The sequence below is a fragment of the Alternaria conjuncta genome, assembly GCF_024043145.1.
Source record: "Alternaria conjuncta strain BMP 0040 chromosome Unknown scaffold_24, whole genome shotgun sequence".
NCBI lineage: Eukaryota > Fungi > Ascomycota > Dothideomycetes > Pleosporales > Pleosporaceae > Alternaria > Alternaria conjuncta.
In genome coordinates this window covers 238,890-251,716 of record NW_026250113.1, presented here as the reverse complement: position 1 = coordinate 251,716, position 12,827 = coordinate 238,890, and the positions used below count along the sequence as shown (strand labels likewise).

Sequence of the window (12,827 nt, the reverse complement as noted above, 5' to 3'; positions counted from 1 at the left end):
TTAGGTGCTGTTGTGATGTGCTTGCAGTATGGTCGCAACGTCTGGATGACTGTAACGTTTCGCGCGTTTGATCATCTGCTCATTGATCTCGGCCCCAACGTCGACCAGAAACCGAACCATTGATACCAGCGATGCATCGGCAGCGGCCCACAAGGCATGTTCATTGACGATAGCTCCACGTTCGACCAGGTATCGGCACAGTGCCTCGTTCTCCGTAAGCACGGCGTGCGCCATCAGCCTGTCTTCTGTCCACCTCCAGTGCTCCTTGCGACCATTCGATGGGAGCCGCGGTGTGACACGCGTACCGTTCTCTACCAACATGCGCACTATATCCAGACGCCCTCGTTTAACAGCTACTTCCAAAGTATCGTTGTCGAGGACCCTGGCATCCGCACCACGATTCAGAAGCAGACGAAGGATTTCCTCGTTGCCACCTTTGATGGCTTGTTCAAGCGGATTGTCAGAACCAGTGTAGGAGGCTTCAGTTCCTCGTCTCTTGACATGCGCCTTCTGTTTAAGTGAAGCCCCCTGCTCGAGAAGCCGTTCTGCCACATCGACTCTTTGCGGGCTCTTCCGTGCGACGAGGCACAAGAGTGTGTCGTGTCCAGGATGGACGGCTTCGATACCATGGGCTTTTATCGGACGAGAGGCTATCAGGCCAAGGAGCTGAGTGACGAAATCGGCCGATGGACTTTTGAAGACCCCGGACACCAGTGTATGCTGATTCAAACTGTGAGTGCGATATGGCCCCTTTCCGGGCAAGTCCCAACGCGGCTCCATGATGAACCTCACTACGTCCAACTGGCCCCCTCTCAATGCAGCCTCGAAGGCTTCGTGTCGATGATATATTGACTGTTGTTTGAAATCCGGATGCAGGAAGACCTTTTCGAGTAACGCCATGTTCCCGTTCTCAGCGGCAAGAGAGGCAAGGTCCTGTTTACAGTCTATTGTTACTAGTCCATTTTGACGCGTCCCGCACGGATTGGACCAGGGATTGAGACAATGCGATATGATCTCGTCCAAGATGGGGTCATTGAGCAGAGAATTTACTCCCTCTGGACTGTCGTTGAGTATGGCCATCTCCAGAAGGCATGCTTGATCATACATTCGACACTGAATTGGGTCTTTAGAACGTGCTCTCGACAGTATGCGCACTGGATTGCGACAGAAGGCATGGATGTATTGTCGCAAGATTGTGTGCAGTGTTTTCTCGTTAGTTTCCTGGGGATGGCTAATCCGGCGGAGACACTCGGCGGCGCGATATATGCGTTCGCATATCTCCACCTGGGCCCATTTCTTCCCTATGATCTTGTTGGTGAGGAATGTCTGCCAAAAGGCGACAAACTCGGGCGAATGGGAGAACCTAAAGCGATATCCATGTACGTCGTCCAGTAGCTCGGATTCTTGAAGCGCATCCTTCACTTGTTGAGAGAACTCTTCTGCCGAAGAATTAGCAGGCGGCATTACAGCTGCGCGTTAATTGCTGTTGCATACTGTTCACCAGCCTCAATCGTAACCCTCGCTTGAGACCTCGGACGTCGACGGCGTGTATCAGAACTGTGCGCAATATCTCTGCTGGTAGTGCAAGGAGGTTTGCCATAATGCGAGTGGCGGGGTGGTGGGGAAAGATGGACAGGAAGGCGAGATGTTCATCTGGGGACTGCGCAGTTGTACTTGCCTTTATGCATTACGCTAGACCAGTTTCACTCCAGGCATCAGGCAACAGGCAACGCCACCTGCAGCCACAAATCAGAAGAGGCGAATGGAATACACTTACGCGCAATGTTCTTGATAGCTATCGTGATGCATTCGAGCGCATTTGACATTGCGAAGGTATTTGACTTGGATCGTCTCTCACGACTACTGTACACTGCATGCGTATGCGCAAGCTCGTCGCTGCATCGCCTCATACCTGGAAAATCCTGAACAAATCTGCAGCTTACATTGAGATGAAAACATGCAAAATAGTCGAATCAAGGCCACTATAGGCTCCAGGATGATCGAACTCATACCTCGTTTAGTATAGTAGCCTCCGGCATCTCTGCCTTCCAGTCCTTCACCGCCCTCGCGATTGAGACCCCCGTACCTCGATTTCCCTTCATCCGCTCGCAGGAGTAGAAGTAGTTGGGCCAAACATGACCGTTCTTGTCTGCTGAGGTAGCTTTTGTCAGCAATCCAATGGGAGAGAATGCGAGGAGCTTGATGTTCGAGCCACGGTCACCCATGTATCGTACGATACTGTCCGCTCGAGCTTGGAACGCGTAGCGTTGCTCTCCGCTCTCAAGTGATCGGCGGAAGAAGCGCATGAACTCTCCTTGGCGGTGATAGGCTTTGCGATAGTTGGGCGGGTTCGTCAAGCGTAGTAGCCGTAGCGCTTTCATGCTGGCAATAGCGCTCAAAGCATTTTCGAACTCAGTTGAGTCTGAAAGTGTGGCACTTTTCGGGCTAAGGAAGTCGCCCTCGGGGGTATCTGGATCGATCTCGTATATGTTGAGGCATAGTTGCTCTAGATTCGGACATGCGGTCGCGACCTTCCGCAGATCTTCCGCGCTCATACATTTAGTCGCATCTTGCCGATGCATACCTCCATTGACGACGAGTAGATCAGTGAGTGTCTCTCCGTGGTTGCTAATGGCATCCACATCGATCTTGGTGCAGTCGTTGCACTCGAAGTGTAGCTGGCGTAGTCCCTGGAAGGAGAGCAGGAACAGCTGTAGTTGCGATTTGGTCTGATTTGACTCTCCCTCATTCTTCTTGGAAAGCCGTAGCTTCCTCAAAGAGGGTTCTCGCTTCTGGAAGTCCGAGCCCATGGCCTCTAAGAGTTTAGCGACGCGTGCGGTACCATCGAGGACGAGTTCGGTAAGAGCAATGATGTCTATCCGCTGGAACATGGTGCCAAAAGTCGCAGGGAGGATGAGAGCACCGATATGGAGGCTGCTTAGTTTAAGGCTGACCGTGTCTGACTGCATCGTGTCTGATCCACCTTTTGAGACTGCAGACGTTGTATCGACCCCGAAATAACCTTCATGCAAACTGATTGACGTCGACGTGATAGTTTCACTTTGCATCATACGGATATGCGTCAGCTTAGGACATCGCACCCATAGCTCCCGAAACTCTCGTGGAGTGATAGTATTTGGAGAGACTTCCATCCGGGTGAGGCTTGATAAGGATGAACCAGTCCAGGGCGATTGTAATATCTGCGACATTTGGGTACCAGGGATGATAAAATGTTCGAGTTTCGGGTGTATCTGCAGTAGGAGCTCGAGCGTACTGCAGAGGTAGAGGTACGAAGTCAGTATATGTCTCACATGCACTTCGTACAGTCAGAACTTACCTGATAGGTACCCCACTTCCGCTCTTGAAGCCACATAGTTGTCCGCGAGGGATAGCAGCGAGTAATTGTGGCAGTTGGTCCGCTTCTTTAAACGCGTTTGGTCGGTCGAGGAGGTTGATCTTGCGGACGTGCTTGACGATGTTCGAGGAGGGGGATGCTAAACCGCGCACATTTCGTGAGCCTGGGCCGGTCTTGACGAGTAGGTCCGTGGTAAAAGTTTCCCACATGATGGGCATCGCGACGACGGCCCAATCCCTGTTTATGAGCGAGACCGCTTGCCGATCCTTGAGGACCAGATAGCGCACGACTGCGCATTTCAGCTCCGCGGGCAGTCGGCCAATGTGATCTGTCGCCATGTCTTGTAGAAGCCTAAATAGGTCTGCAGACTGCACTACGATGGAACAAGTAAATCTGAGTTCTCCGGCGGCAATGTAGGCTCCAGGGTGTTCAGATTATGCCTCGATCAAGGTGTCGGTGGGCGCCGGTAATCTGGGTGGACCGCGAGGTGTCCGCGATGTTTTGGGCTATTGAAAGTATGCAGCCGTGAGGGCGAGGGCGCTTGAGCGGACAAGTGTAATGCCAAGGCTCGGTGGTGCGATATCACCGTGAGAGCGGCGTTGTGGTTTTCACTATCCCGATGTGAAAGGGCTTGACGCGTAGGAGCGCACTCCAAGCGTAAGCACGGTGCCGGGGGAGTGGCCGCCTAGCCATAGTCTTGTAGGTGTCTATCACATGTAGTTTTGCAAAAAGAAATGGCTGCTGCCCGTAGCTGCCTGTGTCTTCACCGCGCCCTCAGAGGAAAAGAGGATGGGCGGGAAAAACGGCAAAAAGAAAGTTGACTGAAAGCTCTCCAACTGGGAATTGAACCCAGGTCTCCCGCGTAATTGTCAAGAGCCAGAAGGCCGAGATGACAAGCGGAAATACTGACCACTATACTATTGAAGATTGTTGTTTTGATGAATGGGTTAGCATTTTACCCAAACATATCCCCGTCATGCAACACGAACGAGGTAGCAAGCCTTTATATCGACAGTGCAGTTGGAGGGTGGTGGCCGGCGAGAGACTGCAATGAGAAATTCTGGCCTGTGGGGTCGAGATTGTGGCGGAACAGATTACTGGTGGGGCTATCCAACTCTTCCTGGAATCGCAGGAGCGACTGGTCACATCCAATGCAACTATGTGTCGATTCAAGTGCTTACTTATCTGAGTAGGCTACGCAGCACATCGTCGGTACCTAGATAGTATCTTGGAAAATGATGATGCTACACCCTGATCTTAGCCTGAACACTACATGCTTGATCGGGAACGCATTGGACTTTGCGATCTATCGCAGACCCAGTTTCCATTCTTAGTTCTCGTCGCACATGTAGTGAATCCGGCTACTGTGTGCATGACTTTGCGCATAATGGGTACGATGATTCTGCGTGAACGTCTGCAGACTTATTTACCTAGGTAGCACGAGCTTAGAAGGTCTGGAGATGCCCAGATCATGGACTGATCGTGCCCTGTGATACCTAGTCGGGGTCTTAGTATATCGGAAAGTGTTCGCTTTATCTTACTATGAGGAGACCAAAGGAATTGAAGTACTTGTAAGCAGCGCTCACGAAGAACCTTTGGTTGGAGAAGTGAGGTTGCGAGATGACGATCTTCCCGTCTTATGTAATCTGGCACTTAGCATCCTGGGCTGCTCGCGCGCCCAGCGATCTCTCACATCTAGCCACACCCTTGCTCAACCTTCCAAGGTACTTCACACCTACACGCAGCCTACACGCGCATTCCTGCGCACCGTGGTGTACATGCTTCGTGGACAATATGCACCAATCTCTACGCGCAACACAACCACGTGGATCCTTATCGCGCATCACGATACCTGGGCATCATCTCAACACCAGTCGTCTTACCCTGGAATGGACTGAAGACACACGCGGCCTTAATGAAGGCATGCATCGTACAAGAAGGTCGGAGAAGTCTTGTAGCAACATAGCTTGCGGGTGGTGTATCATTGCAACTTGCATTGGCGAAGGTTAATGTCGCATCGCAGTACAACCTCGGAAGCGTCGGCCCCTCTACTCGTCCTTCGCAGTCCGATGACCCCCAACCACGTATATCACTTGCGCCTCACGATCCGCAATACATACCAGGAGAAATAGAGAAGCAAGTATAAGGCTTCCAGAGTATGGTCTGGTGCTGCGTCGATGGTTTGCCCGATGCTTCAGACATGCAATGCGCTCGGTCACAAAACGTGGACATCGTGCTGAGAACACATGCAAGGATGTCAAGGGGACAAACACGGCCCAGAACGTGTGAGACACATCTCATCCGGCCTGCGGTCCTCGTGACTATACGTTTCAAGGTTTGTCCGCTTGCTGAGTTGGCGCCAAACCTCCCATGACCTGTATAAAGCGGTTGCAGTTACCTCGCCATAGTAGCCTATTCCAACGTCTCTCAGTCAATGTACAACTTCCGCTAGAATTTTCAGATGGCGAAGAGCAAAGGGAAAAGAGGCAAAAGAGCGAATCTCAAAGCTCGAGCTCGCGCGACAAGCCCGGTTATGATATTGGAGTTCTTCGAACTTCCGCCAGAACTTCGCAACATGGTCTATGACGAGCTCTGGAAGATGAACAACCGCATCGCAGCCTATCATACACAAACTCAGACTGGTGTCCTTGCTTACTACGATGGAACGGTCTTGGATGAAAGCGACTTGACAACTCGGGACGCTTGGTACGCAGCCAGATACGAACAACCTCCGTGGCGTCCAGGTCAACACGCCTGTTTACCTATCTGGCTGTTGACGAGTAAAATATTCCTAGACGAAGCTATTGATGTATTCCGGAAACAGGCGCATTGGAATCTCTGGCCAATAGACTATGACGACATTGACCACCATCAACTAGATCCACCAGACACGATGATCATGAGCCCCAAATTTGCCAACTCCATATCATTCGCTCGCCTACCATTCCAACGTCCAGTTCATACGTTCTCCATCATTCACCGAGACGATGGTATAATACATGTTACATTCGCATTCGATGAGAAAGAGTGGCTTCGATTGCTGGTTAACCACGTAGGAAATGCCCCGCAAACCCACTCGCTCAAAGTCGCTCTTGCAATCCCCGATATCGACTTCAGACGCGACGAGATGCAGTACCGCGGGGTGGAATTTCGTGTCAAAGTGCATTTCCCCTACAGTCAACTCATCCGGATGTGCACGGACCTACAAACGCTCGAAATTGAGCTTTTCCATCTTGATGACTTTGCTGGCGAGATACTGGATATTGAACTTCTCGACCAAGTTCGTGCGCAAGTCAAAGCGCTCCTGGGAAATGATTTTACCGAGGTTGTGACGCAGACGCCCACTACGGTACACGGAGGATACTTTCACGGCCGACAGCTATTTGACCACTTCCTGGTTTACAGCAAGACTTGAATGAGGAGCATGCTGATAGGTTTTTGAACGAAGCAAGGTATCGCAATTCTATCAACAGTTTCATTACATCTGGAATGCGCACGTTTTTTCTGCAGTTTAGACCCGTACTATTGATGGAAGATTGTGAAGTGAGCGCCTGGTGGCAGCGCGTCCAGTGTTGACACAGCTCCTAATCGATCTTTCCTTTCACCATTCGAGATCAAAACCGGGCAGCATCCATAAATCTTGACACTGATCACAAAGTACAGCAGTTAGAGAGACAACGGTGTTGATGACTTCACTGCTGGAATCTCGAAGTGCAGTCTTCAACGCCGCGTAGTGTCCTGGCCAAGGTCTTCGACAAAGGGCGCTCGAAGCGCCCTCCTGTAGAACGGCTTTCGTTGTCTGTCAAGACTCGGTACTTTCACCGGACCAAGAAGTCAATGCGTTCAACAGCAGACCTGTGCACGTCCGTTGCCTGGTGAAAACGGACCTGCACATATAGAAGTAGCGTTGCTCGTTCCCCTGCGTTGCTCGTTCCCCTGACTTCTTTACCTCCAGAGAACTGATCTTGTCTCTACTCACATAACTGGGCTACTTTCAACCATACATTTCCTTGCGAACCGCGCAACCGACAAGCGTATCAAGCTCCTACGATGACGGCGCCTGCCATGCTCGACCATACGAAGGTCCTGCCGACTGAGCTTAGACACATGATCTGCGAACTTGTAAGCAGCCATAAACGCTTCCTGTCTTTGTGCGATGTGACGTGCAATTGCTAACGGAAATACAGCTTCCGCAAGATGATCAGAAACATGCCCGCCTGGTCGACAAAGCTTGGAGCTCTGTAGCTGGCACAGTACTTTGGAACACCTTCACTACCAATCTCTGGGAGGGCAGCACGATCGATGCGCTACTTCGTTCGGATGATATCTTAGACATGATCAAGGACCTGGATATTCACGGACACAATTATGAGGAAGGTCATTTCCCCACCACTGCGGATATCTCAATTCGTTTTCTTGAGCTTCTGTGCGCGCTACCTCGAAACAGCCTTCGAGCGTTCACGACCACGCTAAATTTTGACGAACGTATGGTTGGTCTTATACTCAAAACTCAATCCCAGCTATCGAAACTTTCGTTTCCTTCAACGACTTTGCACGACAAGCTACTCAAAGGAAATCTAGACAAGCTGGAAGATTTGACACTTCTACCACAAGAAGCAGATCGCCATGCCGATGCCAAATGTTTGGCTTTCACTCCCGTTCTCCGAAGACTCGCAATCAAACCCAAGGCTCAAGATGCACATAACGGAAGACCCTACTCCTGGAGTATGCCAAAACTGGAAGTGCTCTTGGATCTACGCAATATCGAGATCCACTCTGCTTTTATCGAAAAGCAAGAGGATTGCTTCGGCGGTATGACCAACCTGAGTAGCCTACAAAGTCTGCTTCTGAGTAACTGTTCGGATATGCCGCGCACCGTACAGTGCCTCGCCGATGAGTTTTTCAAATGCGACAAGCCCGCACTCAACTCAGTCATCTTCCGACAATTGAGCGTCCTGGGAAGAGAGAAGCCATTTAACACCGAGATCGAATACTTTCTTGAAGCCGTTCCGACACTCGAGACTCTCTGCATCACCACAATCAAGGCCATGCGCCCGTCTATTGCTAGCATCTGCCGCCATGGAGAATCTCTGCGCTACCTGCACATTGATCACTTCCCCAATCTTCACGACTACAGAGGTCTCTATACGGGAAACGTCGAACGTTATACGCCTGAAGAGCTTGAGAGGCTCGTGGCAAGTTGTCCGCACATTGAAGCGCTCAGTCTTAATCTTGTTGATTGGGACCTTGGAGACTATACTGCATATGACACTTTCAATGTGCACGATACTGGACGAGGTTTACAGGAGGATGTGAAAGTTTCCGATCTTTTAGTAGGTGCTCCACGATGACGCCAAAGTTGGCCGTGAATGACACACTGACTTCATCATAGCTACCTCTCACCCGGCTACGCAACCTCCGCAACCTCCGTATTACCCATCCTTTGTTTCAAGTACAAAATGAGGACGAGGAGGAGATATATGACTACAACATCCACAAACATCAACTCCGCTATCAACAAGTAGCCAATGTCATCATGGAGTTTTTTGCAGACCACGAATCGCCCATCAAGCTTCTTGCCTTTGGTCCGGGCTACTGGCCAGAAGATACATACTCGTCGGCGGGCTTCATGGACATGAATGGGCATTCATTTCCCGACTTCTCCTACCGTCGCGGAATTTTGAAAGTAGCAACGCGCGGAGGAAAGCAGGTTTCGCGCGCTCTTGCTGTTCCCATGCTAGAACATGGCCAACATGAGGATATGCTTTTCTGGAAGTAAGCGGCTGGAGACAAGGTGGCCGGAGGATATTCGCGGTGTGTTATGGTGGCAGAGCCATGAGATGGAAGACAATGCATCCTTTGGCCTAGTATGGTCGATACATTTCAGGAAACCCGAGTTTCTTTGCCGCGCACCTAGTGTTCAAGAGAGTTATGGGCGTATCATGTGTCCTTCTAGAGTGTAGCGGATAACGCATGTTACTATACAGCTAGGAGGATAGTACCAAAACATTCCAATACCACAATCTTTATGTCAATTCCTCAACTCCTGCGAGATGCGCGAAATATCGTGATGAGTTTTGGGCGCACAGCTCGCAATGACATCACGCGTCGTGATTTTCCAAATGTGGATAGCGTAACGCACGGGTGCTTGCTGAAGTCAATCTCCGAGTCCCCGAGACGCCTGTTCTTCCACCATCATCTCGCACCATACAACCTCCGCCAGCTCTCATCGGATCTCGCAGATCTATGGACGCGTCCCACCTCATCTACATGGCGTCTCCCAATCTATTACCGTCGCGTGATTCTTTTATCTTGCGACGCGTCTCGTTAAGCCATCCGTACCCGCTAACCTGACGTACCTCGAACGCTACCAGGAGATGGGCAGTGGTGCTTCCAACAGCTATTCATGAGGCTCATTGAGGAATAGTATGACCAGATATTGGTCGCTTGATGCAGTGCTGGCAAGTACTTCCATCATGATGTCTTTCGGACGCGCTTTACCTTGGGCCCGACTGGAACTATATGAAGCAGTGACTGCAACGCCTTCACTAACTTGGGTATGCAAGCTACAACTGATTATTCATGTCGTCAGTGAATGGGAACTTGCTCATGTTGCTCACGCTGCAGCCTTTGGTGGCTGACTTCAATTTCACTCATTCTACGCTCCTGCCGGTGCAGGGACCAACGCGCGCATCTATCGAATAAGAACCTCACCTGCTCCGGCTCTACTACTCATCGACTGATCAACTGACCACACGACTTTACCCTGGACTGCACCATAACCAGCGAATTCATCAACCAAAATGCCGCAAGCATCAGGCGAACTCGACATGGCCCTAGTACCTAGTGTGCAAGGTTACATTGGAAAGCTACCACAGGAGCTGCGGCTCCAGGTGTGCGAGCTGGTAAACTATCAGCAAGATCAAATACTGTCATGATGCTAATGCAGACGCAGTTGCCAGGCCAAGCGCTCAAGAACCTTGGACTAGCCAACAAACGATGGCGAAAGTCTAGTTCGACTGTGCTCTGGAAGACTTTCAGCTCCCATCTCCAGGAACGAGGTCGCGATTTCGACGCGCTACTGTTATCTCCACCTAATGGATTTCTCGATAACGTCAAGAATCTTAAGATCACGTCTTTTGATGTCTCCGAGAAGGTGCTGCAGCTGATCGCTGTCCTGACCCAAAACACATTACGCACCGTGGAGCTACCGACTGGGAACCCCAGGACCTTGGGCCTTTTGATTCGCTCTCAAAATCTGATTGAAGAGCTTACATATCAGCACCCTGGACTGCAGCATAGCCGTCCGGACTCTCGCTTCCTTGTAGGCAACTTGAATAAGCTTCGAGAATTGACCATTACACCCGCCAAAGATGACGACTTTAATGCGTGGCTTCTCAACACACCAGCTTTGGAGACCCTTAATATTGCACACTACAACGGGTTCAAGCCATCCAATCCCGAATTACGAGACTTGGCTTCTCTTAAAAGGTGGAAATGTCCTAGTACTTTCATACCTCTGAGGCTTCGACACCTTCGCCTGTCGTACCTCAACCTATTCGACGGCCCTTACCATCTGGGGAAGATCACTGATCTCCAGTCTCTTACAGATCTTGAGATAAGCTACTGTATCAATGTCTCGTCCTTTTTAGAGCATTTGAGCATCGAATACTCCGCACTGGACAGCTTCGCTTTGAAGTCGCTGTGTTTTACACAATCTTTCGAAGAACCAGATTTATTGAAGTTCTTAAATCAGTTTATCGGATGCTTCTCAGGCCTGGAGAGGCTCTTTGTCGCGACCCGAAATCCTCAGCATGTCAATGTGGAGAAGATGTGTCGACACGGGCAAACTCTACGACTTCTCCACTTGGATCCGTTGTATCGTCCAAGTCGCCTTCCGCTATCCGAAGCCAGGAACCACTGCTACACGGCTACCGAGCTCGAGACACTTCTACTTGGATGTCCAAAGATAGAGGAGCTCGGTGTTCATGTCGCTGCTATCGATATCCGCTCTATGACATGTGGCGTACCATATCTGTTTCCTCAGGAACAAAACTTTGCAAAGGCTTTGGACGTAATAGCCCGCTTTCCTTTGCTTCGCAGCTTGCGCCTTACGCATTTGCTAGCAACGTGGTCGAATGTTGAATTCGGCAATCCAGTTGAACATGCGGTACAATACTCCCAGTTGGCAACCGAGGTCCTACGATACCTAGCAGCGCGAAGTTCGCCGATCGAGATTTATGCTAACAGCCCTACCGTGACTCCGGGGTATCTCGACATGGCGAAGGACTTCCAGGGTCATCAGTGGCCTCATTACTACTACGTGCGCGGACTGATGACCTTACCGTCCCGTGGCCGCAACCATACGGAGATCGTGGCGGTACCAGTCAAAGAAGAGGATATGGCAGGCTACCTTCAGAAAACTACAATCTTACTTAGGAATGAACCGATCGATGAAGTAATATGGTAGTAGCTGGTCGTGCGACGATCATATTTTCGTAGTACTGTGCGTTATTGCATACGTCTACGAATAAGATATGCCGGGTTTGCCAGACCAATAACCTGCAGCGGGGGAAGTGCGTGCCTCGGACACCACTAGCCACCGAATTCGGGACGTAAATGATGGAATGGGGCACCGGACGTGAGCGAGAATGAGGAAGGAGTGGGTAGCAAACGTCATCGAGTACGTATTTACCCTTCAGTAGCTATTTATCCGTTCTTCACCACATCGCTTTGCACCCCAACATCAGTACCAATTCGACAGTCACAGCAACAAGAGCAGCTTCATGCAAGAAACCGGAGAGCCTCGTACCCACCGGGCGGCATGAATTCACGTCTCAGGGCCCCTGGAGAACAGGACAGGCGAGCACATGAGGATCGCTTTGTCCATGTATACATATGGATTGTTGGATCTATAAAATAGCTTGGAAACATGTGACGGCCATCAAACAAAAGCTGTCGTTCTTTGAAACCTTGCGATATGAGAGGCGAGCAAGAGCATGGAAGAGTTGTCCAGGATTTTTGATGCGCACCCATACACTCCTCAGAAGCCTTTTTTAGTATTATGAATTAGCTGCTAAGTTTGAAGGAAGAAGAGAACACCGGCGATAGTGAGAAGATATCCATAGGCGACCGGAGGTTCATAGTCATGAAAAAAAAGTGAGTGTGTTGTGGCAGCCATTGGTCTTGATGTGTGGTGTTTTGCGACTCGCAGGAAGACAGGCAGGCGAAAACATCAGTTGCAGTTGCAGCTATTTTGGTGTGATTTGGACAGAAAGGTCGAGTGCGTGGAGTAAAGGACTTGAAGTGACAGGCGGGCAGTATTCATATCTATTCGTAGCGTCGCAGTATGACGAGATTGTGGGATCAATTTGCGCAGCCATGTAGAGTACAAATAGCGGCTTTCCAGTGCTTGCGTACATTTTAGAAGCGGAAGGAAAAGCGCGGACATTGTATGCCCAGTGTGTTATTT

General features: G+C 50.4%; 4 protein-coding genes and 1 non-coding gene across 5 annotated transcripts; 2 read left to right on the top strand and 3 right to left on the bottom strand.

The window, feature by feature from the left end:
- On the bottom strand, positions 1–1,080 carry J4E85_010568 (uncharacterized protein; the record flags this gene model as incomplete). The annotated part of the gene is made up of 2 exons (XM_051474776.1): positions 1–933; positions 1,051–1,080. 2 exons carry the CDS (start codon positions 1,078–1,080, stop codon positions 1–3), a joined length of 963 nt encoding a protein of 320 aa, XP_051321452.1.
- Positions 1,081–2,006: 926 nt separating this feature from the next.
- J4E85_010567 (uncharacterized protein) lies at positions 2,007–3,693 on the bottom strand (the record flags this gene model as incomplete). The annotated part of the gene is made up of 2 exons (XM_051474775.1): positions 2,007–2,934; positions 3,338–3,693. The coding sequence occupies 2 exons, from the start codon at positions 3,691–3,693 to the stop codon at positions 2,007–2,009; spliced, it is 1,284 nt and encodes a 427-aa protein (XP_051321451.1).
- Positions 3,694–4,183: 490 nt separating this feature from the next.
- On the bottom strand, positions 4,184–4,282 carry J4E85_010566. Its single transcript has one exon. It is a non-coding gene; the product is annotated as a tRNA-Asp (tRNA).
- A 3,180-nt stretch (positions 4,283–7,462) lies between these two features.
- On the top strand, positions 7,463–9,134 carry J4E85_010565 (uncharacterized protein; the record flags this gene model as incomplete). Its single annotated transcript, XM_051474774.1, has 3 exons — positions 7,463–7,477; positions 7,543–8,688; positions 8,748–9,134. 3 exons carry the CDS (start codon positions 7,463–7,465, stop codon positions 9,132–9,134), a joined length of 1,548 nt encoding a protein of 515 aa, XP_051321450.1.
- A 1,024-nt stretch (positions 9,135–10,158) lies between these two features.
- J4E85_010564 (uncharacterized protein) lies at positions 10,159–11,825 on the top strand (the record flags this gene model as incomplete). The annotated part of the gene is made up of 2 exons (XM_051474773.1): positions 10,159–10,260; positions 10,311–11,825. 2 exons carry the CDS (start codon positions 10,159–10,161, stop codon positions 11,823–11,825), a joined length of 1,617 nt encoding a protein of 538 aa, XP_051321449.1.
- Between the last annotated feature and the right edge of the window lie 1,002 nt (positions 11,826–12,827).